Source organism: Cydia splendana, chromosome 18 (assembly GCF_910591565.1).
Source record: "Cydia splendana chromosome 18, ilCydSple1.2, whole genome shotgun sequence".
NCBI lineage: Eukaryota > Metazoa > Arthropoda > Insecta > Lepidoptera > Tortricidae > Cydia > Cydia splendana.
This window is the reverse complement of record NC_085977.1, coordinates 2,129,188-2,155,808: the sequence shown is the minus strand read 5'-3', so window position 1 is coordinate 2,155,808 and position 26,621 is coordinate 2,129,188. Positions and strand designations below refer to the sequence as shown.

Below are 26,621 nucleotides of genomic sequence, written 5' to 3'. Positions count from 1 at the left end.
CAATCTTTAAGGTCCATTAAATCGAGACTGGAATAAATTAAATTTGTAAAAAACTTCGAAACTCGTCAGTACCCATATATATACAAGTAAATCTTGAATAAAATTAAATAAACAACTATAAAACTATCACATCGTTTATTTGCCTAAGATAACAGAAAGATCCATTGACGTATTATATCTAAGGACTGGCCTTACGGGCACTAAAAATGGTAATGGAGCATTCCATGAAATTGTTTACCGTTTGTCCCGTACAAACGCGAATTTTCTGAAGATTTGCAGGTATAAGAGTTTCTTTTTCTATGACAAATGGTCAAAAATATGTACAGAAAAATAATCGCCTGCTTTAATTGCCGAAAAAAAAGTCGCAACACAGGAAATAAAATGCGTTTGTACGGGACAGCCCGTGGAATGCTCCTAATGCGAACTCATCAACCAATTGCCCGTAAGGCCAGTCCTTAGATATAATACTTCAATGGAAAGATCATGTTATAATATGTTTCTGTCCAACCAAATTTCTTCTTATATTATATCTTCAAATGATGGCTGGCTTAGCCTAAGATGTGTTGTTCAAAAGGGAAAAAAACTACATATAAAATGATCTATCTGTATAACCGTAGTAAATGAAGGACACAATAATATGTGATTCACAAAAGTGTATTGCGTATTAAATATTGCATTATAATGATAATAATCGTGACTTTATTCCTGTGTTGGCAACGACTAAATAGACAGTTTAAGGGTGAAAAATGTTACTTACTTTCACTAAAACCGAAAAGATATTTGTTGGGTCATTATACATATGAGGCTTTAAGACCCTTTTTCTGTGGAAAGCCACATTTAGTCAGAATTCATGCATACTGTCGTAACGCTCTCTTTGGTTTTTCGAGATATAAGTATTAATATTTCAGTTAATTTTAACAACTACATCAAGTCACGCGGTTAGTTGTATGACTCCGGTTAAATCAAACTCCGGGTAACTAAATAAGTCTATGATTCAGCCAAAAGGTCCCACTGTGTCACTTTTCACATTATCAGCAAGTGGAATAGATGAAAGATAGATGGAATACCACCCGACAACCCTTATTCATAGTTTGCGAGGAGAATTTATAGGTTGTACTGACCAATTTTTATATAGGATCAATCCCGAATTTTTGTTTTTGCTATTTGAAAAGTTGGTCTTATAGTAAAAGTATGCTCAGTATGCCAACATCTGTGAAACCGAAATCTTTCACACCCAACACAGCGTCGAACGAAATCGCATTGAGCGTTTTCGTGGCCTCAATAGGGTAAAACCGAGTTACAGATGTAATGCATAATTGTTTTCCATCTTATTTTCTCGGAAGCGTTCGTATTTTACATTCTAATTTAGTCAAACTCAGTACTTTTTGTAACGAACCGACTGAAATAGCAAGACAAGAGCAATACGATGGAAAAACAATTATAAACTACATCTGTAGATACGTAATACGTACAAGTTTATACATGTACCTTAGAGGATATAGCCAAACGAGTAACCCTTAACAGGCGTTCCCCTCTGTCAAAAAAAGGCGGCCAATGCTATATTGTTATATTGTTTATCTGACATGGCTATTTTTACGTTACGCAAAAATCCCTCCCCCGTAAAAATTGGCAGACTGTTTTGTACCTAAAATTACAGACAAGGCGTGTCCGTTTGGTTATATCCTCTAATGCCCATTTGCACCATTTTACTAACCCGAGGTTAACCGGTTAAACCTGGAGTTACCATGGTTACTAGTACAATTTGACACTAGGTTAACGGTTTAACCGCTTAACCCCGGGTTATTGGGATGGTGCAAGTGGGCCTAAGGTTGTAACACAAGTCTTTAGGTCGGGTATATCGCAGCCTAGTTTACTCTAATCCTCATCGGAGCCACCGTCGTAGAATGGTGCGGACGACCCCGGGTCAGTTCGGGGGCCGGCGCAGGTACACCACGAGGCCGAGCGCGCCCAGCAGCGCCGTGATGAGGTACACGTCCCAGTTGGAGACGGCGTCGCCGGCGATGGCCGCCGCGAACGGCGTTACCCACACGGACTGGAACAACATATAGGTAATAATAATAAAACATCAAGAATCTCGTGAAAGCCGAGAAGGACAAGTCCAGTAAGTACCTAGACTTGGCTCACGAGATAACAGCCATGTGGGATGTTGACTCGGCGAGAGGAGAGACTCTCGCTAGGTGGTTGGATCAAGGGTCAGATGCAGAAGGCGGTGATCTTGGACACGGCGCGGATAGTCCGCCGGTTCCTCTCTCTGCAGCCCTGACCACCGGTAGCTTGGGCCTTGCCCCGCTGCTGGCGGCACCCTAGGTTAGGTTTTTTATAATGTGTTTATATTAATTTTTATTGTTTTGTAAGTGTTTTTATATTTTACTTTTATATTCATATTATAAATAACCTAACTTAAGATGAGAAATGAATAAAGAGTATCATAAAACATCAAATAATATAATAACATTACTTTTTGAAAGGGCTTTTTATAGGAATATAGAATATGAAATATTAAGAGGAAAGACGGTCGCTTCTCCATACAAACGTAATCCCCATATTCCTCTCTGAATATTCTTCTTCTTAGTCGGTTCCTCAAGGCTGAGGGTCGAGACCATCAGGAGTGCAGTTCTTCACCACCGCTCTCCAAACCCCCCTGTCTTGGGCCAGCTGTATTGACCCCTGGATGTTGACGCCCGTAGCGTCGCGTATGGCATCAGACCACCGAGTTGGAGCCCTGCCTCTACTCCTTCTCCCTTCGACGCACCCAACCAGAACGAGCTTTTCAAAGCTCTGAATATTGATATTATGGAAAAAATATTTTTACATAATAGGGAACATTACGCAATACTCCGCGTAGAGGGCGGCACTAGGCCAATCACATGGTAGAGGGCGGCACTAGGCCAATCACATGGCCTACCGTGAAACACGACAGTCGAAATTTCGGTTTCTGCCTCTCTATCACTTTTGCTTATTCGATCGATAGAGAGGCAGATAAAGAAATTTAGATTTTCGCGTTTTGCGGTAGGCCACCTGTAAACAAACCGCCTTGATGCATCAATGCCATAGTGAAAACTTGTCAAAAAACTGTTTAAGGCCGAATATGTTTAAGTTACTCTATGGTTTACTAAACAAATTAGTGCTGCACTCTGGCGGCAGAACATTGCAGTAATACTCCCTATTTGATGTAGAATTATTAATTAACGATAGCTATGCCCCTACTCGTACATTTGACTATTTTAAATTTTTTGATTAATATAAAAATTAGGAGCGAAAAACAGATTACATAATTTTTTTTAAATGCTCCTAACTTTTATCATAATTAACACTTTCGCAACCAGGCAAAATTTCAAACAATACCCCAGAAACCGACAGTACTCGCTAGTCGGGCAACGACGTGCAACTCAATGCCGCACGCCGCGAACCCGCTAGTCGGGCAAGCGGCGGACGCTCAGGGCTGTGACAAGTAACTTTCGTATAAGTACGTGGATAAAATTAAATCTGCTGTCTCATCTGTTTAGGCTCCCCGTTTTGTTCTTCTCCTAATTCTAACTCCTATTGATACATACCCGTGTATGCAATTTCACGTAACCAACTAATAAGAATTTTTATTTTGTAATCGCATTAGGTAAAGTAAATAAAAATACAAAGTGAAGTAATAAAATATAATAATCAACTGTACCAACTTTTCGACCACATAATAATCAGAAGACTTACAATTTTTTCTGTTAGTGGCAGTGGCAGCCCTGAGGTAGTGAAGATGCAATGCTTGCCCGCCTGTCGGGCACTTCGGCGTCGCGTGTAGGTTTATAGCTCTTGCCCGACTAGCGGGTATGCCGGCATCTGAGTAAAGTTTACGAGTGCCCGAGAGTCGGGTACGCGGTGTCGAATGTGTTAAAATTTTCGAAAAAAATCAAACGTAGAGGCTTAGCTGTGGTTGAAATACAACAAATTGTGTCAAAATATTTTCAATGATTTTAATATAGGGAGGAAAAGAGGAACGTTTGTATGGAAACGAGATTTCGCGCGGGCACCTATCCAATTTCTTTGTCCAATGTGTATTGCGTCTCACATTTTGCTTTGACGAGAGAGTGAGAGGCACTGACATTGGACAAAGAAATTGGACAGATAGAATACCACCCATAAGTAAAAAATTAATAAAATTATCAATTTTACACTCCAAATCCTAAGTTTTTACTTACGTTGGTAAGTTTCGTTATGACCGCTTCAGCGTTAAGTCGGGCTAAAGCTAGCGCAGTAGGCAGACGGGCGTCGGGCGAAGTGTCGGCCGCCAGGTCGTAGCAGCGTTTAGCTAGGTGCAGGTCTTGGGTGAGACCTAGGCCTCTCTCATGCTTGTTTGTGATACTTTGCTGACACTAGTGTTACTTACATTAGTCAACTTCGTGATAGCCGCTTCAGCGTTAAGTCGGGCTAAAGCTAGCGCAGTAGGCAGACGGACGTCGGGCGAAGTGTCGGCCGCCAGGTCGTAACAGCGTTTAGCTAGGTGCAGGTCTTGGGTGAGACCTAGGACTCTCATGCTTATTTAATTACACAAACGGGTCTACCGCGATATAATTTCATTGTTTTTACCTTTAATTCCGACGTTTCAGCTGAGTTGCACCAGCTGTGGTCACGGAAAGACTCTCATGCTTGTTTGTGATACTTTGATAACACTAGTGTTACATACATTAGTCAACTTCGTGATAGCCGCTTCAGCGTTAAGTCGGGCTAAAGCTAGCGCAGTAGGCAGTCGGGCGTCGGGCGAAGTGTCGGCCGCCAGGTCGTAGCAGCGTTTAGCTAGGTGCAGGTCTTGGGTGAGACCTAGGCCTCGCTCGTGCATGTAACCTAGGTTGAACGTCGCTTGGGCGTTGTGGAGTTGCTCTGACGCTATCCTGTAATGACAATAGTTGTTAAATCCAAAACACATGAAAAGCAAAGAATAGCAAAAAGGGAGTCAAATGTTGTGTCCACTGAACTATTATTACTAACGTATAGACCCGGCACAAGAGACACATATTTAATTACACAAACGGGTCTACCGCGATATAATTTCATTGTTTTTACCTTTAATTCCGACGTTTCAGCTGAGTTGCACCAGCTGTGGTCACAAGAGAACCAGTATTTTGCGCCATGAGTTACTGTCGTTTTGGCATCAAACCGAGCCGAGCATGCCCGAAAGGAGAAGTGTCTCCCCACTGGTATTGGAAGCCAAGCTTGTTCATAGCACACACATAATTCCACAAACAGGTCTACGGGTACGTGTAGCTGCAATTTCTTTATCTACCTCGAGCATCTTTATAAACTAATTTCGGGTAGTTTAGTGATGTTTTATTTATATCTCCGTTGACATTTGCGGAGTCTTTACGTGACCACAGCTAGTGCAACTCAGCTGAAACGTCGGAATTAAAGGTAAAAACAATGAAATTATATCGCGGTAGACCCGTTTGTGTAATTAAATATGTGTACAAAACGCGAGAGTTTAAAGTGTTAATATTGTTCACAGTACCCTTGGCCTATAGCTGTAGTATACCTTATTGCACAGGTATAAGGTGTAGAGTACCTGTAGTGGTGTGCGGCGGCCTCCAGGTGCGTGCCCTGGCCGTAGTAGTGGTAGTCGCCGAGCTTGACGCGGGCGGCGGAGTAGCCCTGCGCGGCGGCGCGGCCCCATAGCTGTAGTACACCTTATTGCACAGGTATAAGGTGTAGAGTACCTGTAGTGGTGTGCGGCGGCCTCCAGGTCCTGGTGCGTGCCCTGGCCGTAGTAGTGGTAGTCGCCGAGCTTGACGCGGGCGGCGGAGTAGCCCTGCGCGGCGGCGCGGCCCCATAGCTGTAGTACACCTTATTGCACAGGTATAAGGTGTAGAGTACCTGTAGTGGTGTGCGGCGGCCTCCAGGTCCTGGTGCGTGCCCTGGCCATAGTAGTGGTAGTCGCCGAGCTTGACGCGGGCGGCGGAGTAGCCCTGCGCGGCGGCGCGGCCCCATAGCTGTAGTACACCTTATTGCACAGGTATAAGGTGTAGAGTACCTGTAGTGGTGTGCGGCGGCCTCCAGGTCCTGGTGCGTGCCCTGGCCATAGTAGTGGTAGTCGCCGAGCTTGACGCGGGCGGCGGAGTAGCCCTGCGCGGCGGCGCGGCCCCATAGCTGTAGTACACCTTATTGCACAGGTATAAGGTGTAGAGTACCTGTAGTGGTGTGCGGCGGCCTCCAGGTCCTGGTGCGTGCCCTGGCCGTAGTAGTGGTAGTCGCCGAGCTTGACGCGGGCGGCGGAGTAGCCCTGCGCGGCGGCGCGGCCCCATAGCTGTAGTACACCTTATTGCGCAGGTATAAGGTGTAGAGTACCTGTAGTGGTGTGCGGCGGCCTCCAGGTCCTGGTGCGTGCCCTGGCCGTAGTAGTGGTAGTCGCCGAGCTTGACGCGGGCGGCGGAGTAGCCCTGCGCGGCGGCGCGGCCCCATAGCTGTAGTACACCTTATTGCACAGGTATAAGGTGTAGAGTACCTGTAGTGGTGTGCGGCGGCCTCCAGGTCCTGGTGCGTGCCCTGGCCGTAGTAGTGGTAGTCGCCGAGCTTGACGCGGGCGGCGGAGTAGCCCTGCGCGGCGGCGCGGCCCCATAGCTGTAGTACACCTTATTGCACAGGTATAAGGTGTAGAGTACCTGTAATGGTGTGCGGCGGCCTCCAGGTCCTGGTGCGTGCCCTGGCCATAGTAGTGGTAGTCGCCGAGCTTGACGCGGGCGGCGGAGTAGCCCTGCGCGGCGGCGCGGCCCCATAGCTGTAGTACACCTTATTGCACAGGTATAAGGTGTAGAGTACCTGTAGTGGTGTGCGGCGGCCTCCAGGTCCTGGTGCGTGCCCTGGCCGTAGTAGTGGTAGTCGCCGAGCTTGACGCGGGCGGCGGAGTAGCCCTGCGCGGCGGCGCGGCCCCATAGCTTTAGTACACCTTATTGCACAGGTATAAGGTGTAGAGTACCTGTAGTGGTGTGCGGCGGCCTCCAGGTCCTGGTGCGTGCCCTGGCCGTAGTAGTGGTAGTCGCCGAGCTTGACGCGGGCGGCGGAGTAGCCCTGCGCGGCGGCGCGGCCCCATAGCTGTAGTACACCTTATTGCACAGGTATAAGGTGTAGAGTACCTGTAGTGGTGTGCGGCGGCCTCCAGGTCCTGGTGCGTGCCCTGGCCGTAGTAGTGGTAGTCGCCGAGCTTGACGCGGGCGGCGGAGTAGCCCTGCGCGGCGGCGCGGCCCCATAGCTGTAGTACACGTTACTGCACAGGTATAAGGTGTAGAGTACCTGTAGTGGTGTGCGGCGGCCTCCAGGTCCTGGTGCGTGCCCTGGCCGTAGTAGTGGTAGTCGCCGAGCTTGACGCGGGCGGCGGAGTAGCCCTGCGCGGCGGCGCGGCCCCATAGCTGTAGTACACGTTACTGCACAGGTATAAGGTGTAGAGTACCTGTAGTGGTGTGCGGCGGCCTCCAGGTCCTGGTGCGTGCCCTGGCCGTAGTAGTGGTAGTCGCCGAGCTTGACGCGGGCGGCGGAGTAGCCCTGCGCGGCGGCGCGGCCCCATAGCTGCAGGGCGCGGCGGTAGCGCTCCTCTTCAGGGAATAGACTTACTTCACCTTCGGAAACAAAAAAAAAAACTATGTTAATCCATAGCCTCCTAAGGCCCAGCCATACAAATTAAAAATCCAAAATTTGCCACTGAAATTTGAACCTATGGTGTAGAACATAGAGTTCAATATGCGTTGTTTGAAAATTGAACGAAACAAAGCAAAAGCGACTCTTTTCCAATTAAATATGATTGAAATTTCAACGAACTGAAGAAGTACTATAGGTAGGACTTAGGGAGTGCTCCCGGTCGGTACGGTTTTCTATACAAACACAGTACCGGAACCGGGAATTCCCGGTTCTCGCCATACAAACTCAGTACCGGGAGCATTCCCTAGTAGGACTCTCAACAAGGTCCTTGTGGCTGCTGAAAGTTAAAATATTCATTATACGGAGTATAGGGCCACCAGAATGCACCACCACGATAGGTAGTTCAAGCCCACAAGTCACTTATCTACCGTACGTGTGTAGTACCGAAGAGGGTGATTCACTGATATCGAGCAGAAGGGTCGCGTTGTTCACGGCAAGATCGAGGTACTGCAGTAACCAGGAGTCGGGAGGCGACATGGAGACGGGGTCGAGGGCGGGGTGTAGCGAGGACTCACCGATGTCGAGCAGGAAGGCCACGTTGGACATGGCGAGCTCGTAGCCTCGCTCGGCGAGGGACAGGTACTGCAGTAGCGAGGAGTCGGGAGGCGACATGGAGACGGGGTCGAGGGCAAGGTATAGCGAGGACTCACCGATGTCGAGCAGGAAGGCCGCGTTGGATATGGCGAGCTCGTAGCCTCGCTCGGCGAGGGACAGGTACTGCAGTAGCGAGGAGTCGGAGTCGCGAGCGCGCCAGGCAGCGTGGGCCAGCATGAGACGCGAGCCCCAGTAGTGATATCTCTGTCTGTCGCTCGGAGCACTCACCGATGTCGAGCAGGAAGGCCGCGTTGGACATGGCTAGTTCGTAGCCTCGCTCGGCGAGGGACAGGTACTGCAGTAGCGAGGAGTCGGAGTCGCGAGCGCGCCAGGCAGCGTGGGCCAGCATGAGACGCGAGCCCCACGCGCCTCGCTCGCATACATTCTTGAAGAGCTGTTTAAATAAGAGGCTTGTTACAGCCAGTGGCGGATTTGCCCTAAGGCCCAGTAGGCCCGGGCTTAGGGCGGCAAAAAATTTGGACCGGCAAATTGTGACAAAAAATTCGCAGATGATAACAAGAAACTTAAAATGTAGTCAATATGATGGGTGCTGCGAAAGGCGCGGCTACAGGGCCCGGGGTCTAGGGCGGCAAAGACTGCAAATCCGCCACTGGTACAGCCTGTTTACTTGGGGCCAGTTGCTCCAACCGCATTTAACAAACTGATCAACGTCACTCAGCAATCAACTATGAAACTGCCCATTCCATGAAATTCAGCGAACACTTTAACGGTGACAGGTTTCGTGCAACCGACCCTTATTCGGTCTTTATGGACGGGAACACCGTATAGACATGGTGCTGCCACCACGAAATTCCCCACATTATTTGTAACTTTAACGCATACGGGCAGAAACTCGACGCTTTTTCAAATCAGGGAAAAAATCTCTCCAATTTTTTATTTATTTCATTATTTTCATATATCATTATCAAACTACACAACGGGACTTAATCGCGTATTTAAGTTTTAAGATTTGAACAACAGTCAAAACTATAAATAAACGTATATTTTACGTAAATTTTATTTTTTATTCTCCATGAGGTCCGGCAAAAAGCGCGATTTCACTGAATCGTTAGACAGTTTTGTAAACTCGGCGCCGACAATGTACGTAATGACACCTAAATAATAATAACTTGTTCGATTTGAAAACATTTACTGTTTTTACATTAGGTAATCACGATTCACGGTTTTTGATATTCTACCACGTATTTTTTTTAAAGACAACCATTATGTATCTGACGGAATTACAGTATTTTTTTTAGATTTCAAGAGCCGAAATGTTTAGATTAATTCTTCAATCGTTTAAATCCAAGTGAATATCAATGATTTTGTTTACGCTGAGTAGTCACCTGAAATAAATACCAACCTCAACAGCGGTAGTACAGGATCGTAAAACACCCAATCCTTGTGCATGAGTGTGCGCCAGATGGTACAAGGCCAGTACGTGTCCTGACTGGGACGCTAGTGAGAAGTACTTGTTGGCCTGTTTGAAGTCCCGTCGAACGCCGATGCCGCCTGAAAACAACACATCCATACTAATCCATACTAATATTATAAAGGCGAAAATGTGTCTGTCTGTTACCTCTTCAGCTTCACGCTTAAGCCGCTGAACCGATTTAGTTGAAATTTGGTATAGAGATAGTTTGAGTCCCGGGGAAATCATCACTGAAGAGAGTGCAAAGGGGGTGGAATTGAAAGAGTTAATGAATTGCCTAATAATTGAAGTAAGCAATGCGCGAATTGAATGATTGCTATTAGCATTATCCAGGCGCTATACCTGCTTTAGCTGCTATCACTAATTCCACGCAGACGAAGTCGCGGGCAAAAGCTAGTAATATTATAACGCCACGCCATAGGCCTCATTCGCACGAGCGCTTTTACAACGCGCGTTAGAAAAGCGTTTGAATGACACAAATAGATACATGAGTATTTATTCACACGATAGCGGTGTTGTTGGATTTTCGACTTTAAGCGTTGGTCGTTAAATCTAATCTAACGTGCGGACGGATTCAAGCGCTTTTTTAACGCACGTTGAAAAAAACGTTCATTAGTATGAAGCCTTAGGCCTTGATGACATACAATGTGACGCTGGAGCACAGCGTACGTACAATCAATCGGACTTAAATCTATAAGGACTAAGAACGGTGTCATTCGTAAACGTCTATCGAATCTAACAAGCCGTTAATAATCGCTGTTCATATCTGTCTCTTTGTATATCTTACTCTTATATTTGTTAGAAAAGGGCCAAAAGGGGTATCGAATCGAATGTGTCGAGTACGGGACGCAATTTTTACAATGCTCCTGATAAAGCTAAGTTTTTGACGTAAATATGTAAGATTGTTTATACCAAACATTTTATTAATTTAGTACTAAAATAACAGGTCGGCTGGACAAATTGGGGCAATCAAGCTGTCATTATAGTGTCTGACACATAAAGACAAGTTTTGAAATTAGTAATAGAGGACTATACATACTGAAATACATGAAGCCGAGATGCAACTGGCCTTCCACCCATCCCTGGTTGGCGGCCATTGTGAAGAATTTCAGCGCCGCCGCCGTGTCCTTTGGCACTCCTCGCCCCTATTTAACACAATTATTTATTTATTATATTCAAGTTTCAATTCGATCATTCAACCGTATTACTTATATTAGCCATGCTGAGAAAAAATGTTTCCAGTGGTAACAGATTGGTGACAACAAATAGCAGTTGATAGAAAAAGGAGTTAGACCAAGCTAAGATTGCAGCGATTTTGATAGCTCAAATTGTGCAAGTGTTATTTATACGTCATAATTTCATTAAGTTTGTCGTTTAAAATAAGACTTGCACAGTCTGGGCTATCAAAATCGCTGCCAACTTAGCTTGGTCTAAATCTAGTAAGAAGCCTATAAATTGTAAATACAGATGTCAATCACAATGAAAAAATCAACGATGATCAACTCTCATTGGACCAGCAATCCAAGGATGTGGGTTCGAGTCCCACGTTGGCCAGAGTTGATCATCGTTGATTTTTTCATTGTGATTGACATCTGTATTTACAATTTATAGATTGTAATAATGGTACATCCCACAATAAAAAAAGCGGAGAGAATGATAAAACTAAAATATTTTTTTTAGTTTTATCATTCTCTTATTTTAGAAGTTACAGGGGGGGGGGGAGGGGAGCACACATTTTACCACTTTGGAAGTGTCTCTCGCGCAAACTATTCAGTTTAGAAAAAAAAAAATTTGAAACCTCAATATCATTTTTGAAGACCTATCCGTATGGGTTTGATGAAAAAAAAAATTTTTAGTGTCAGTGCTAAGTATGGGGAACCCCTAAAATTTATTATTATTTTTCTATTTTTGTGTGAAAATCTTAATGCGGTTCACAGAATACATCTACTTACCAAGTTTCAACAGTATAGTTCTTATAGTTTCGGAAAAAAGTGGCTGTGACATACGGACGGACAGACAGACAGACATGGCGAATCCATAAGGGTTCCGGTTTTTGCCATTCGGCTACGGAACCCTAAAAAGGAAAAATGTATTAACATCTAGTAAGAAAAGAAATACCTGCAAGTACATAATGCCCAGCCCGCTTTGCCCGACCGGATTGTTCTGTTCGGCGGCCTTACGGAAATACCGCAATGCTGTCTCATTGTCCGCCTTGATCCCGTCACCGCCTTCTAAATAAATCTGAAAACATACCCTACGTTATAGCATAAAGTAGATAATAGAACTACTAGAGTGTGATGTCACGAACTACTGAGTGTGATGTCACGAACTACTAGAGTCTGATGTCTTGTTGTCCTTCCCTAACGCATTATAGGGTAATTCGCCTGTAACTAGCCACCGGCCAATAACTGGCCACCCTAAACTAAAAATGAATTCTATTCACCTATAAACAGAATTCATTTTAGTATACGGTTTCAATAATGGGCCAGCCTTCAATAACTAGCCCAACTTATACTAAAATGAATTCTGTTTATAGGTGAATAGAATTCATTTTTAGTTTAGGGTGGCCAGTTACTGGCGAATTACCCTATGTACTGTCGAAATAATTCATAAATAAAAAGGCGATACCTACCCATTTTTTTTTCTGAAATTTTGGTTAATGTGCTATTCTCTCTTATGATGCTGCCAATAGACTTAATTAGGAACTTAAACAGTGTTTTTTTTTTTTACTTTACTAAGCCGACAGTAGTTTAGAAACCTCACCTTCCCTAGAAAAGCGTTGGCCACAGCGTTTCCCGTCTTAGCCGCTTGCAGGAAGTAGTGCAGCGCCTTGTTCACGTCCAGCGTCACCCCGCGGCCCCCTTGGAAGTGCAGCTGTCAGCCCGACCTGTCAACTGAGCTGACAGCTGTCAAACTTACTGAGCTGACAGTAGTTTAGAAACCTCACCTTCCCTAGAAAAGCGTTGGCCACAGCGTTTCCAGTCTTAGCCGCTTGCAGGAAGTAGTGTAGCGCCTTGTTCACGTCCATTGTCACCCCGCGGTCCCCTTGGAAGTGCAGCTGTCAGCCCGACCTGTCAACTCAGCTGACAGCTATCAAACTTACTGAGCTGACAGTAGTTTAGAAACCTCACCTTCCCTAGAAAAGCGTTGGCCACAGCGTTTCCAGTCTTAGCCGCTTGCAGGAAGTAGTGTAGCGCCTTGTTCACGTCCAGCGTCACCCCGCGGCCCCCTTGGAAGTGCAGCTGTCAGTCCGACCTGTCAACTGAGCTGACAGCTGTCAAACTTACTGAGCTGACAGTAGTTTAGAAACCTCACCTTCCCTAGAAAAGCGTTGGTCACAGCGTTTCCAGTCTTAGCCGCTTGCTGGAAGTAGTGTAGCGCCTTGTTCACGTCCAGCGTCACCCCGCGGCCCCCTTGGAAGTGCAGCTGTCAGCCCGACCTGTCAACTGAGCTGACAGCTGTCAAACTTACTGAGCTGACAGTAGTTTAGAAACCTCACCTTCCCTAGAAAAGCGTTGGCCACAGCGTTTCCAGTCTTAGCCGCTTGCAGGAAGTAGTGTAGCGCCTTGTTCACGTCCAGCGTCACCCCGCGGCCCCCTTGGAAGTGCAGCTGTCAGCCCGACCTGTCAACTGAGCTGACAGCTGTCAAACTTACTGAGCTGACAGTAGTTTAGAAACCTCACCTTCCCTAGAAAAGCGTTGGCCACAGCGTTTCCAGTCTTAGCCGCTTGCTGGAAGTAGTGTAGCGCCTTGTTCACGTCCAGCGTCACCCCGCGGCCCCCCTTGGAAGTGCAGCTGTCAGCCCGACCTGTCAACTGAGCTGACAGCTGTCAAACTTACTGAGCTGACAGTAGTTTAGAAACCTCACCTTCCCTAGAAAAGCGTTGGTCACAGCGTTTCCAGTCTTAGCCGCTTGCTGGAAGTAGTGTAGCGCCTTGTTCACGTCCAGCGTCACCCCGCGGCCCCCTTGGAAGTGCAGCTGTCAGCCCGACCTGTCAACTGAGCTGACAGCTGTCAAACTTACTGAGCTGACAGTAGTTTAGAAACCTCACCTTCCCTAGAAAAGCGTTGGCCACAGCGTTTCCAGTCTTAGCCGCTTGCAGGAAGTAGTGTAGCGCCTTGTTCACGTCCAGCGTCACCCCGCGGCCCCCTTGGAAGTGCAGCTGTCAGCCCGACCTGTCAACTGAGCTGACAGCTGTCAAACTTACTGAGCTGACAGTAGTTTAGAAACCTCACCTTCCCTAGAAAAGCGTTGGCCACAGCGTTTCCAGTCTTAGCCGCTTGCTGGAAGTAGTGTAGCGCCTTGTTCACGTCCAGCGTCACCCCGCGGCCCCCTTGGAAGTGCAGCTGTCAGCCCGACCTGTCAACTGAGCTGACAGCTGTCAAACTTACTGAGCTGACAGTAGTTTAGAAACCTCACCTTCCCTAGAAAAGCGTTGGCCACAGCGTTTCCAGTCTTAGCCGCTTGCAGGAAGTAGTGTAGCGCCTTGTTCACGTCCAGCGTCACCCCGCGGCCTCCTTGGAAGTGCAGCTCTCAGCCCGACCTGTCAACTGAGCTGACAGCTGTCAAACTTAGTGAGCTGACAGTAGTTTAGAAACCTCACCTTCCCTAGAAAAGCGTTGGCCACAGCGTTTCCAGTCTTAGCCGCTTGCTGGAAGTAGTGTAGCGCCTTGTTCACGTCCAGCGTCACCCCGCGGCCCCCTTGGAAGTGCAGCTGGCCCAGCCCGACCTGTCAAACAAGATCGAAGACACTTAGTAAAGCCCCGTAGGTTAGGGTTGCCATAATTAGTCAGAACTGATAAGGGACAGTGGTATTCTAGAGCGCTATTAATAAATTAATAAATATTATAGGACATTTTTACACAAATTGACTAAGCCCCACGGTAAGCTCAAGAAGGCTTGTGTTATGGGTACCCAGACGATATGTATGATATATAAATACTTAAATAGGTACATAGAAAACAACTATGACTCTTAAATACGGTGACAGTCCCGTATATACGGGACGTATGGCAACCCTACCGTAGGTTCGTGTTCTTCCCTCACTCTCACTGAGCGTAAGCGAGATGGATGTACGTGCTCGGGACCGCGGTTATTATGTTTTTGAATTTTTATTTATTGTTAGTTTAAAAAAAAACCGGCCAAGTGCGAGTTGGACTTCCGCACGAAGGGTTCCGTACCATTATGCAAAAAACGGCAAAAAAATTACGTTTGTTGTATAGGAGCCCCACTTAAATATTCATTTTATTCTGTTTTTAGTATTTGTTGTTAGCAGCAACAGAAATACATCATCTGTGAAAATTTCAACTGCCTAGCTATCACGGTTCATGAGATACAGCCTGGTGACAGACGGACAGCGGAGTCTTAGTAATAGGGTCCCGTTTTTACCATTTGGCTACGGAACTGTAGGTACTTATACACATTTTATACATATACATTTTTATATACACATTTATACAATACGCAAGGGGCAGTCGATAATGGCGACTGACGATTGCCCATCGACACCTTCTGGTCGCCTGTTCGTCACCGACCGCACTTCAAAGACGCAGTTTTTAGTCGATACTGGAAGCGACCTCTGCGTCTATCCACGGTCGGCGCTGTGTGATCGTGTTTCTAGGACTGGGTATAATCTGAGTGCTGCAAATGGTTCTAATATTGCTACCTATGGTTATTTAACTTTAGATTGAGATTTATGGATGGATGGATTTGATGGGCTTGCGCAGATCTTTTATATGGCGTTTTGTAGTAGCTGATGTTACCAAGCCAATCATTGGTGTAGATTTTCTCAATCATTATAATCTGTTAGTAGATTGTCCTAATAAGCGCTTGATTGACATGTTAACTTTAATAGCTGCCATCCGCACCACAGCCAATTGTAAAGACGTGTTTTCCGTTAAAGTCGTAACTGGCGAGTCCCGGTATCACAAAATTCTCGATGAATTTCCCGAAATTACTCGACCAGCTGGCAAATATAACACTAACATACCCCATAACACAGTCCATCACATACGCACCACACCAGGTCCTCCAGTTTCTTTACCACCCCGTCGTTTAGCTCCGGACAAGCTGAAAATCGCCCAAGAAGAGTTCCGGATCATGCTGGCAAGTGGTACAGCCAGGCCGTCGGAGAGCCCATGGTCGTCGCCCCTCCACCTGGCCCCGAAGAAGGGCAACGGATGGCGGCCCTGCGGAGACTATCGCAGCCTGAATGCTCGCACCGTGCCTGACAGGTACCCGATTAAGCACATCCATGATTTTTCTTACGATATAGCTGGTTGTAAAATCTTTAGTACACTAGACTTGGAAAAAGCTATCTGATTGTAAGCTGTCAGCCCCGACGATATCGCCAAAACCGCCATCACGACCCCCTTCGGATTATTCGAGTTCCCGTTTATGACGTTTGGCCTACGCAATGCGGGTCAAACGTTTCAACGGTTCGTCGACGAGCTTACCCGGGGCCTTGACTTCGTATATGCTTACCTGGACGACTTCCTAATTTATTCTAGGAGCGAGGCAGAGCACGAGGAACACCTGCGTGTAATCTTCGCTAGGCTGAAGCAGTACGGCATGCTGGTAAATACCTCAAAGTGTGTCCTAGGATCTCAGGAGGTAACATTCCTAGGGTACCTGATTTCAGCCAGCGGATGTAGACCCCTCGAGTCGAAGGTACAGGCAGTCATGGACTTCCCTCCTCCAACTAACATCAAGCAGCTTCGGGGCTTCTTGGGCATGATCAACTTTTATAGGAGATTTCTTCCTCGAGCAGCCGAGATACAAGCCCCACTGCACGCACTGCTGACAGGTTCCGTGAGGGGATCGCAGGCAGTCAACCTCACTGGAGAGATGCTGAAAGCTTTTCAGTTTTCAGGCCTGTAAGGAGAGCTTGTCAAACGCAGCGATGCTGGCGCATCCCGATTGCACCGCAAAACTAGCGGTGGTCACGGATGCTTCCGACAAGGCTCTTGGTGCGGTACTCCAGCAATTTAAACATGGCGCTTGGGAACCACTGGCCTTCTTTTCCAGAAAGCTGAGCCCCTCTCAAATACTCGCCCTACGACAGGGAGCTGTTGGCCATATACGAGGCGGTAAAATATTTTAGGCACATGCTCGAGGCTCGTCACTTCACTGTCTATACTGACCACAAGCCCATCAGTTTCGCCTTCCATGAAAGGAAGAGTAACTGTTCGCCTAGGCAGTATAGACACCTTGACTTCATATCTCAATTCACGACAGATATCCGCCACATAAGTGGCAAAGACAACGTGGTCGCGGATGCGTTGTCACGAATTGAGGAACTAGAAGCACCCGTGAGCCTCGAGACAATAGCCCAACACCAAGCCTCCGACCCCGAACTTCAACAGCTCTTGAGCAACGGGTCATCACTGCATCTGCAGAAACTTCATGTTCCTGGAAGCCAAACCCCTTTGTACTGCGACGTTAGTACACTGGCTACCAGGCCTTATGTACCTAAGTTTCTGCGGAAGAAGGTCTTTGATAGCCTCCATTCCCTAAGCCACCCTGGTTGCAGCGCTTCGGCGAAACTAGTTTCCGAGCGTTTCGTCTGGCCAGGTGTTAAAAAAGATTGCAGAGAGTGGGCGCGTTCCTGCTTGCCGTGCCAGCGAGCTAAAGTCAACCGTCACGTGACTTCCTCACTGGGCACTTTTAACTTGCCGCGCGCCCGCTTCAAACAGATCCATATAGACCTGGTCGGGCCTCTCCCACTTTCTCACAGCAGTAGATCGATTTACTCGCTGGCCAGAGGCAGTACCGATAGAAGATATCACGGCAGAAACCGTTGCAAAAGCACTGCTGTCCACCTGGATTGCTCGGTTCGGCTGTCCTACGAGGGTCGCACTGAAATATTCGGGAATGGGACACTTAGAAATAACATAATAGAAACAGGCATATAATTTATAAAAATGTAACTCTTTATAAAACTTTTAAGGTATATTCCATTTGGTTGTCATTTGTATTTAAGAATTACTGGCAATTTGAAAATTGTATGTCGAACATTATTTGAATTTTTGGCCAAGTGATTTTTCGGATCATATTTTTAAACGGTTTTCAATATGCCCTCAGCGAACAAATAAAAGTTACAATGGGCTTCTGTTATTTTTTTATGAACTAGAGTTCATCGTACGCTCGTTTGCAGTTAAAATTAAATATGAAAGTCACTTTCATTTTATCCCATGGGTGATCTTAAAGAAGCATGTCATTCCAAAGCGACGTCAAAAATTAAAATCGCATTTGTGCTGTTAATTAAAAAGACTGCCAAAAAAGTTGCATATCGGCAGATTTCGACATTCCTAAATATTCATATGACAACAGTAAAAAAATCTTTTATATATATATATATATGTAAAAAAACTTCAATTCCGTTGGCTACTCCACGAATTTCATACAAAACCACTAAGGCCCCAAAATCGCCATACAAAAAGGACTTTGGGATTATGAGCCGTGTGCATTACAGAATGATTACTTTCAAAAGAAAATTTATATGCGTGGTCAGTTTGAGTTTAAGTATGCATTACAATAAAGATTGACTGTCTAGATGCGACAGTTTTCTCTATTCCCGACATTTTCAGTGCAACCCTCGTACAAGCATTACAACTGACCGTGGCCGTCAATTTGAATGGCCGGATTCGAGCATAAAAGGACGACAGCATACCATCCTGCTTGCAACGGTTTGGTGGAAAGGTATCACCGCCAACTAAAAGCGGCTATCGTCTGTCATGCAAATGACAGATGGACCGAGTCGTTGCCGTGGGTCCTCCTGGGAATACGTGCCTCTTTTAAAGAAGATCTGCAAGGATCTTCGGCTGAGTTGGTCTACGGAGAGCCGTTGCGACTCCCTGGCGAGTTTTGGGAGACGAGCGCTAAGGTGACTTCGGATATATCCGACTTTTCCGTCAGACTCAAAGGCTATATAGAGAAGCTACGACCCGTTCCTACTTCGCGACACTATAAGCCCAGAGTATTCGTGCACAAGGAACTGGAAACCTGTAGTCATGTCTTCCTTCGTGATGACACTACAAGAGGTTCCGTCACCCCAGCTTACTCCGGGCCTCATAAAGTACTCGTCAGAGATAGTAAAATATTTAAAATCATTCTCAATAACAAGGAGGCGACAGTGTCTATTGACCGGCTCAAGCCAGCTTTTATGCTGGAAAATAATGAAAATGTCAAAGACACTCCCGCTCCTGTGACAGAAACACCTCAGGTACCTGAAACTAGAACAACTCGTTCAGGTCGTACAATTAGGTTTCCTGATTATTATCGTCCCTGAGGGACTCTGGTGGGGGGTGGTGTAGGTACTTATACACATTTTATACATATACATTTTTATATACACATTTTACATATACATTTTCATATACCTATATTTATATATATTACCTAAACCTACATACACTCCTACATATGTCGATAAACCGTATCGACTATCGATACTATCGACCTCACCCCCGGTCTAGCGCGAACTGGTCTTGTAGCTAGCCCGGCGTCCGCGCAGCAGAGGTCATTAGTCAGTCACTGCCATGATACGACGCGGAACGCATGTCACTTTCGCTGCGATCTTATTGTTTTGCTTTTCGCTTCCCGCTTGTTTACCTTACCTATTTCTATCTTCTGAACTGTTCTACTTCTGCTTTAAACCTGTGCTTGTGTATTCTACCCTTCTGTGCCTTCTGTATTGCTTGTGTATGGATTTCCGTGTACTTTAGTGAAGTATACCACTTGAACTGTAAGTCTGCATTTATTATTTACAAGACCCCTGTGGATAGTACACAACCCCGACCATACCACCATAGAACCCTAAAAAAGTCTTACCCAAACTAAGTCTCGTTATTATGGTACCACGTAGTACGAAATCCAAATCCATTATTGACCGATAAGGTTCAAATTCGCTTAGCACCCATATTAACTTGACGCTTTGGTCCTCTTCTTCTTCTCCGTCGGTATCACTCTTGACAGAGTGGTCGTGGTCATCACTTCAGGCGTTGGTGGCAAGCTTCACAACACGTCGCCACTCTTCTCTGATAGCCGCCTTCCTCGTGCATTCATGTAGTGATGACGAGCCATTTACTGCCGCTTTTATCTGGCCAGTCCACCTCATAGGCGATCTTCCTCGTGGCCTGGTACCCTCAACCTTTCCCTGGACCACAAGTCGCTCAATAGCCACGTCTCCTCGGCGGCATACGTGACCAAAAAAGGTGAGGATACGAGACTGCATCAAAGATGATAAACGCTGCTTGATGCCGAGTTCTCGAAGTATAGACTCGTTGGTATGGAATTCAGTCCACGATACTCCGAGCATTCTTCCGAGCTTTGGTCCTACGGAGACTTATTGTCCTTTATGCGAATTGAAACCCTATAGTAGCTTAATATAAGTATCAATTTTCCGTACCTGAGCTTGTACATCTCCCTTCTCAGCCAACAGCTGGTAGTACTCAATAAGGTCAGAGTCCAGAGCCCCGCCCCCTCCGGTGCCTTCGGCCTCGTCTAGTAACCGAGTCCGCTGGATGGATGGGCCTCCGCTTAGGGTCACGCCACTGGCCACTGTGAACAAGCAGAATATGTATACTTAGGAATTAGCACATATTTATTTTATTTACATAATACGTCACACGGGAGAGGGGGTATAAAGTGTAATAATTAGAAGGGGTAACATATTGATGCATATAAACTGTTACGTGATTTATGGGTGGTGCTTTAGCAACGTTATCAATTATCATCGTCATTATAGTCTACACGTACAGTCTGCCTGCAATATGCACAACGATACGTTCGAAATGGATATTATAGTTCACTAAATAGTAGTGTCACTACACCTCATAAAACAAAATCCCCTGCCGCTGGTCTGTCTGTATGTATGTTCGCGATAAACTCAAAAAAACCGGACAAGTGCGAGTCGGACTCGCCCACCGAGGGTTCCGTACTTTTTAGTATTTTTTGTTATAGCGGCAACAGAAATACATCATCTGTGAAAATTTCAACTGTCTAGCTATCACGGTTCGTGAGATACAGCCTGGTGACAGACGGACGGACGGACGGACAGCGGAGTCTTAGTAATAGGGTCCCGTTGGTCCCTTTGGGTACGGAACCCTAAAAACGACTGAACGGATTTTCATGCGGTTTTTGAGTTGTGCATTCTCGAGGAAGGTTTAGGTGTGTAACTTGTTAATGTTTTGTGTAACCAGTGCGAAGCCGGGGGGAGGGAGAGGGGGGCCGCTATCGCTAGTAATATACATTTTAGGTATAAAATAAAATAAAGTTGGATGCCACTACCTACCTTTAGCAGCGACCTTCATGTACAAGTCCATGGCCTTCTGGCACGAGCTGGGCACGGTGACGCCCGCCCAGTAGCGATACGCGAGCGCCATCTGCGCGTAGTCGCTGTTCCCAAGAGCGCCCATAGTGTAGTGCACCAGGGCCTTCGCTTGGGACACTGGGACAGCGATGCCGGTGGCGTAGAGGAAGCCCATGCCCTGGAAAAAAAATGTTTAACATAGAGTTCATCCCAGCAAGACATCCAACTGACATTTCATTGACATTTGTAGGTTACATTGTGCTAAAACAATGACTAAAGTGGGCCCGCTAAACAGTATATTAGCGTCACGGCAGTTCACGAAAATAAAGGCAATTTTTTGAATTAACTTTTTTTTGTTGACTGATAAAAGAATGCTCAAGACCAGAATAAGTGATAGAAAGAGAGGGAGGCTTTTGCCAAGCAGTTGGGTAAAATTTTACTCTTAAATTAATAAATAGGTGAATAATTGTTTATTTACTTCCGCTAATGTCAATGGTTGTTCCTTTCAGCTCACTCAGTCACACTAAGCACACAACACTTCCACTTTCTTGTAAGTACTTTCTCAAAACTACGTACTGATTCGAAATAAACTTACAGCACGACCATCAGCATCTTCAAACATACCCTGTGCCTTGTCAAAATATAACAAGATACCTTCAGTTCCCTAACGCAAAATCTCCAGGACAGTTTGATCCTTACATTTACACACAGACAAGGCATCCTCCAGACTGAGCATAGTAGCTCTAACCCCTCTGCCACAAATACAGTAGTTTTACTCCATTTTCGAGTCGAAAGTGTCTTTGTGTGACGTCCGTGTCTTTGAACGGACCAATCACGGCACGGGACCTCGCTCACCTCGTCCCCCGCACCCCCGTATTTTTGGCAGCATCGGTTTCATGAAACAATTGCTCTAAACTCCGTCTAGAGGATTCCTAGTCTATGCATTTACATAACAAAACTGTTTTAAAATAACTTACAGCATGAGCATCCGCATTTCCTTCTCCAACCAGCTCTTCGAAAATACCCCGTGCCTTGGCCAAATCCAGCTCAACCCCTTCTCCGAACAGATAGCTCCAAGCCAGCTTGATCTTAGCGGGGGCGTAGCCCATGTCGGCGGCCTCCTTCACTTGGAGGATGGAGGCGCGGAGGTCGGGCGAGCGGCGGTTTAGCTTGGCTAGGGCTGCGTCGTACAGCTCTTTGGCTGTGAATTTAAAGAAATGTTTTTTCACACCACCTATTCGGAAAAGAGCTTTTTCTTCCCTGCTAGGAGGGATCAAAGTAACACTTTTCTGTTCTAGCACACTATTTTTACATTTTTTGCACATTCTTTTTTTTAGTTTAAATAATCTGTTTAATCATCAGATTGTGTCAACACTAAGATTTTTTTATTTTCCTCATAGTTGATGTGAAAAGCCAGTATGTGTCACACGGTATCAAAATTATTTCTTCTTAGGCGTTAACACTTGAATCCCTCATTACGCTCAGGATTCTACTTTAGAATCCCTCACTACGTTCGTGATTCTATTGTAGAATCCATCGCTTCATTCCTGATTCAATGTACGCCCTTGCCAGAAATATATCATTTTGATCCCTTGTAACACAAACTACTATTGTTACCTTCCTGACCTTAGACCAAGAGGCAGTTGTTTGTTTTTTGAATGTGGAAGTCTTAGGCCCATTTGCACCATCCCACTAACCCGGGGTTAAGCAGTTAAACCATTAACCTAGTGTCAAATTGTACTGGTAACCATGGCAACTTCAGGTTTAACCGGTTAACCCCAGGTTAGTGGAATGGTGCAAGTGGGCCTTAGTACTCTAATAAAAATTCAGAATACATATAAAAATTTGTACGTGGGGTCTCAGAAGGTTACGAAAATGTATTGTTATTAGAATATTTAGACTGATAATATTATCAGTCATATCAATCAATCAATCAATCAATATATATTTATTTGAGACCAAAATTACAGTCCATATTTGTTAGTTATGTACATATGACTTACCTATAAAATTTCATGAGGAAATTGAAGTTAGAGAATAGTTGGGATTAGATCGCAAACCAGACCCCAGGCTTTAGTAAGGTGCAGCAAAAAGCCAAGACAATGTTATGTTAGGAAGATGATGGCCACAATAACTAATATTTAACTCATTTAACCTTAGGGTCTTCTTCTTCTTCGTTACACTTTTGACAGAGTGGTCGTGGCCGTTATGTAGACTTTTGAGCGACTTGTTGAACGACACGTCGCCATTCCTCCCGTAGAGCTGCTTTCCGTGAGCATTCGCTTACTGTGGCTGACACACTGGCTTTGATTTGGTCGGTCCATCTCATTGGCGATCTTCCTCTAGTCCTGTCACCTCCCACTCTTCCCTGCACAACTAGCCGTTCTATGGATGTTCCATCTCGCTGAGACACGTGTCCAAAGAAGTTGAGGATCCGAGTTCTGACCGTAGAAAGCAACCGGTCTTTAATGCCAAGCTCCTCAAGAATTGATGCGTTGGTCCGGAACTCAGTCCATGATATACCCAGCATTCGTCTCCAGCACCACATCTCTAGGGCATTCACCTTCTGTTCTTCAGATGCCCTTAGTGTCCATGTCTCAGCAGCATAGAGAAAAATGGGAAAAATGAGAACCTTAGGGTGCTTACCTTCTTTTAGCTCTGGTGTCAGTTCTGGTTCCTCTTCTTCAGGTAGAGGTGGCAATGTGTCCAGCATGTCCTGCGGATTCTCATCTAGTTTCTGAAAACACAGATAAACAGGTACATCTATATTCTACATATAATCGTATACCAAAATGTTAATAGCCGGGTCCACTCAGAGCGAGAATACGCGCGCGCCGCGTCGGCCGATGCGCGTCTACACTCGCCGTTTTGTGCGCGAAGAAATTGCCTCGCGCGTATGCTCGCTCTGTGTGGACCCCGGTAATTGAGATTTTTTTTGTGTTTGCTGCTTATTGCTCAGGTTAATGTTGACAACCAACAGCACATAAAAATGTAGCACTTATAAGTGATTGTATATAAGCAGCAAAGACTTACATCCAGATCTCCTCTGGAGTCTTCATCTTTCAAGTCTGCGAGCCAAGTTCCTTCCGTGTGCCGCAGGAGATTCTTCTTCAACATCTTCAGAGAAAACTCCATTTGCTTCAGCTGATTCTCTGTAAAGGAAAATCATTTGTGACGTTTTCAACCAAAAGTGGTACCACATGGTACCAGTTTGTCAGTTGTCCATAGGATTGATTTCAAATTGAAGCTATTAATTGGAAGGGGTTGACAACCAACAATAAGTACCCTTTTGATTGAGAATGGCACATTTATAGGTAAAATGAAGAGATAACAAGAAGCTCCTTGAGAACCATAGCTTAGTGGCATTAAACAAAATTAAGAACCAATCAAATAGTGATGTTGTTTCATTTACATAATTGAATTATGAAGTTTGTATAACAACTATGATTGAATTTAAAGTGTTGTAACACTTGTAACTCATATTAAGACAAAAGCTAATTTTTTCGGTTTAACTCGCATGTTTTTAGTCAATCGCGCAACATGTTTCGGATACCCTTGGTAACATGTCAAGTGAATAACTAAAAATATGTGAGTTTAACCATAGAATTTGCTTAATGACACTATGGTTTTCAAGGAGCTGAGTCACACATTTATTTAATAAATAAATACAGAATCTATTATAATAGTCCAATTAGAATGTGAACTAATGTTTAATTTCAGAAAATATTGTTGTTTTTAGCGGTTTATACCCAAAGGGTAAAAACCGAACCCTTTTTTTTGTGGAATAGCGTGAACTATAGTCATATAGCCAAGCGCGAAGTCGCATCTGGGAGGCCCTTTTCTTTCAATGTGTATTCCCAAAGTAATATAAAGGGTTGACTTCCACAAGGCCCCCTTAAAGTGTGAGGCAGTGGGCGAAGGACAAATAATAATTTTAAATTATTAGGAAAAAAGCCATTTGATATAATTAAACTTTATGGCATAATTCAGTCATGTACTATAAAAATATGGCATCATTAAAGCAGCAAAATAATTAAAGCAAATACTATACCAAACGCTGAAACATTATGAATATACTGCACAACGGGACTTAATCGCGTATTTAAGTTTTAAGATTTACCTCCGACGTTTCGAGGACGGCGTTGTCCCCGTGGTCTCGGAGAAGACTGGCTCAAGTTGACATCAACATCTTCTAGCCTCGCGAGTTTTTCGAACTACCCGCACTTGGTCTTGTTTATCAGTTTGAACGTTTTGCGCACTAGGGATGTCACTCTGTCGACACACAACACTAACAAGACCAAGTGCGGGTAGTTCGAAAAACTCGCGAGGCTAGAAGATGTTGATGTCAACTTGAGCCAGTCTTCTCCGAGACCACGGGGACAACGCCGTCCTCGAAACGTCGGAGGTAAATCTTAAAACTTAAATACGCGATTAAGTCCCGTTGTGCAGTTTGATAATGTTTAATAATCGTGAAAGTTTAAATCAGTATTATGAATATAGTTTTTTTATTATAGGTAAAACTTTTATTGCTAGTGATAAGTATAACATTTAAATTATTCTAAACTTAGCAACCCCTAGGCTTCGCACGGGTTACACAAAACCTTAACAAATTATACACCTAAACCTCCCTCAAAAATCACTCTATTGATTGGTGAAAGTCGCATGAAAATCAGTTCAGTAGTTTTAGAGTTTATCGTGAACATACATACACACAAACAGACAGACACGGCGGGGGACTTTGTTTTATAAGGTGCAGTGACATGCAGTTAGTAGTCAGTAAGTCTTACTTCTACTTGCTATTCTATATTCATTTTTAGGTTGCCAGCCTACCCTAGCTACAGCATTTTTGCTACATCAACTTATGAAACTCTGTAGAAACTGGGTTTACCTTCAGCAATATCATCCTCTTTAGGCAAATCTTGGGTCTTCCGTATAGCTTCAGTATATTCATGCCACGTTGTAATTTCCTTTTTGAGCCCTTTGATGTATTCCTGTTCGAAATCCAGGGACTCTGGCTCAGAACGATCTTCTTCACTCTCCTCCTTATCTTTGTCATTTTTTTTCTTGGTCTCGGGCCCAAGCAACTCCGCCGCCGACACAATTATACACAAACATATTATAAACACCTTAATCCCCCTCATTGTTTAGTAAACAGGCACCGACTATTTCATTAGTTCAAGACTTACGTGTCCCAAAGTAAAGTGTCAATTAGTAAATTTTTAACACCGATTGTATACATTTAAATGGGAAGTAATTGTTACGAAATACCACTGGCAAAGGTACACGTGTACCGTTTTTAATGAAGTTGCGATCTACGAAGAGTTGCTCGTAGTATTTTGCTGAGAAAATAATTTCTGGAATAAATCCATTTACAGCACAGCACAGCTGTCAACTTGGCAGCCATCAAATTTGTACGTTTCAGTTTACGAAGAACGACAAAAAAAACAATATATTGGTATGAAAAGATAATAGTTCACAGTGTGCAATAGTTCTTTTATCAATAATATTAATAAGAAATTTAATACATTTCTATTAGTAAATATTAAAAATCTTTTTTTGTTTTGTTCTTTATTTTTTTACGTCGTCTGTCAATG

General features: G+C 45.0%; 1 protein-coding gene across 1 annotated transcript; it reads right to left on the bottom strand.

The window, feature by feature from the left end:
• Positions 1–633: 633 nt before the first annotated feature.
• On the bottom strand, positions 634–26,445 carry LOC134799370 (protein sel-1 homolog 1). The gene is made up of 14 exons (XM_063771780.1): positions 25,916–26,445; positions 24,061–24,179; positions 23,674–23,764; positions 22,005–22,228; positions 21,010–21,205; positions 20,125–20,276; positions 14,320–14,445; positions 11,834–11,956; positions 10,755–10,860; positions 9,647–9,795; positions 8,512–8,677; positions 7,445–7,610; positions 4,694–4,898; positions 634–2,053 (listed from the first exon to the last, which is right to left on the bottom strand). Exons 1-14 carry the CDS (start codon positions 26,166–26,168, stop codon positions 1,925–1,927), a joined length of 2,205 nt encoding a protein of 734 aa, XP_063627850.1. The 5' UTR covers positions 26,169–26,445; the 3' UTR covers positions 634–1,924.
• Positions 26,446–26,621: the final 176 nt, after the last annotated feature.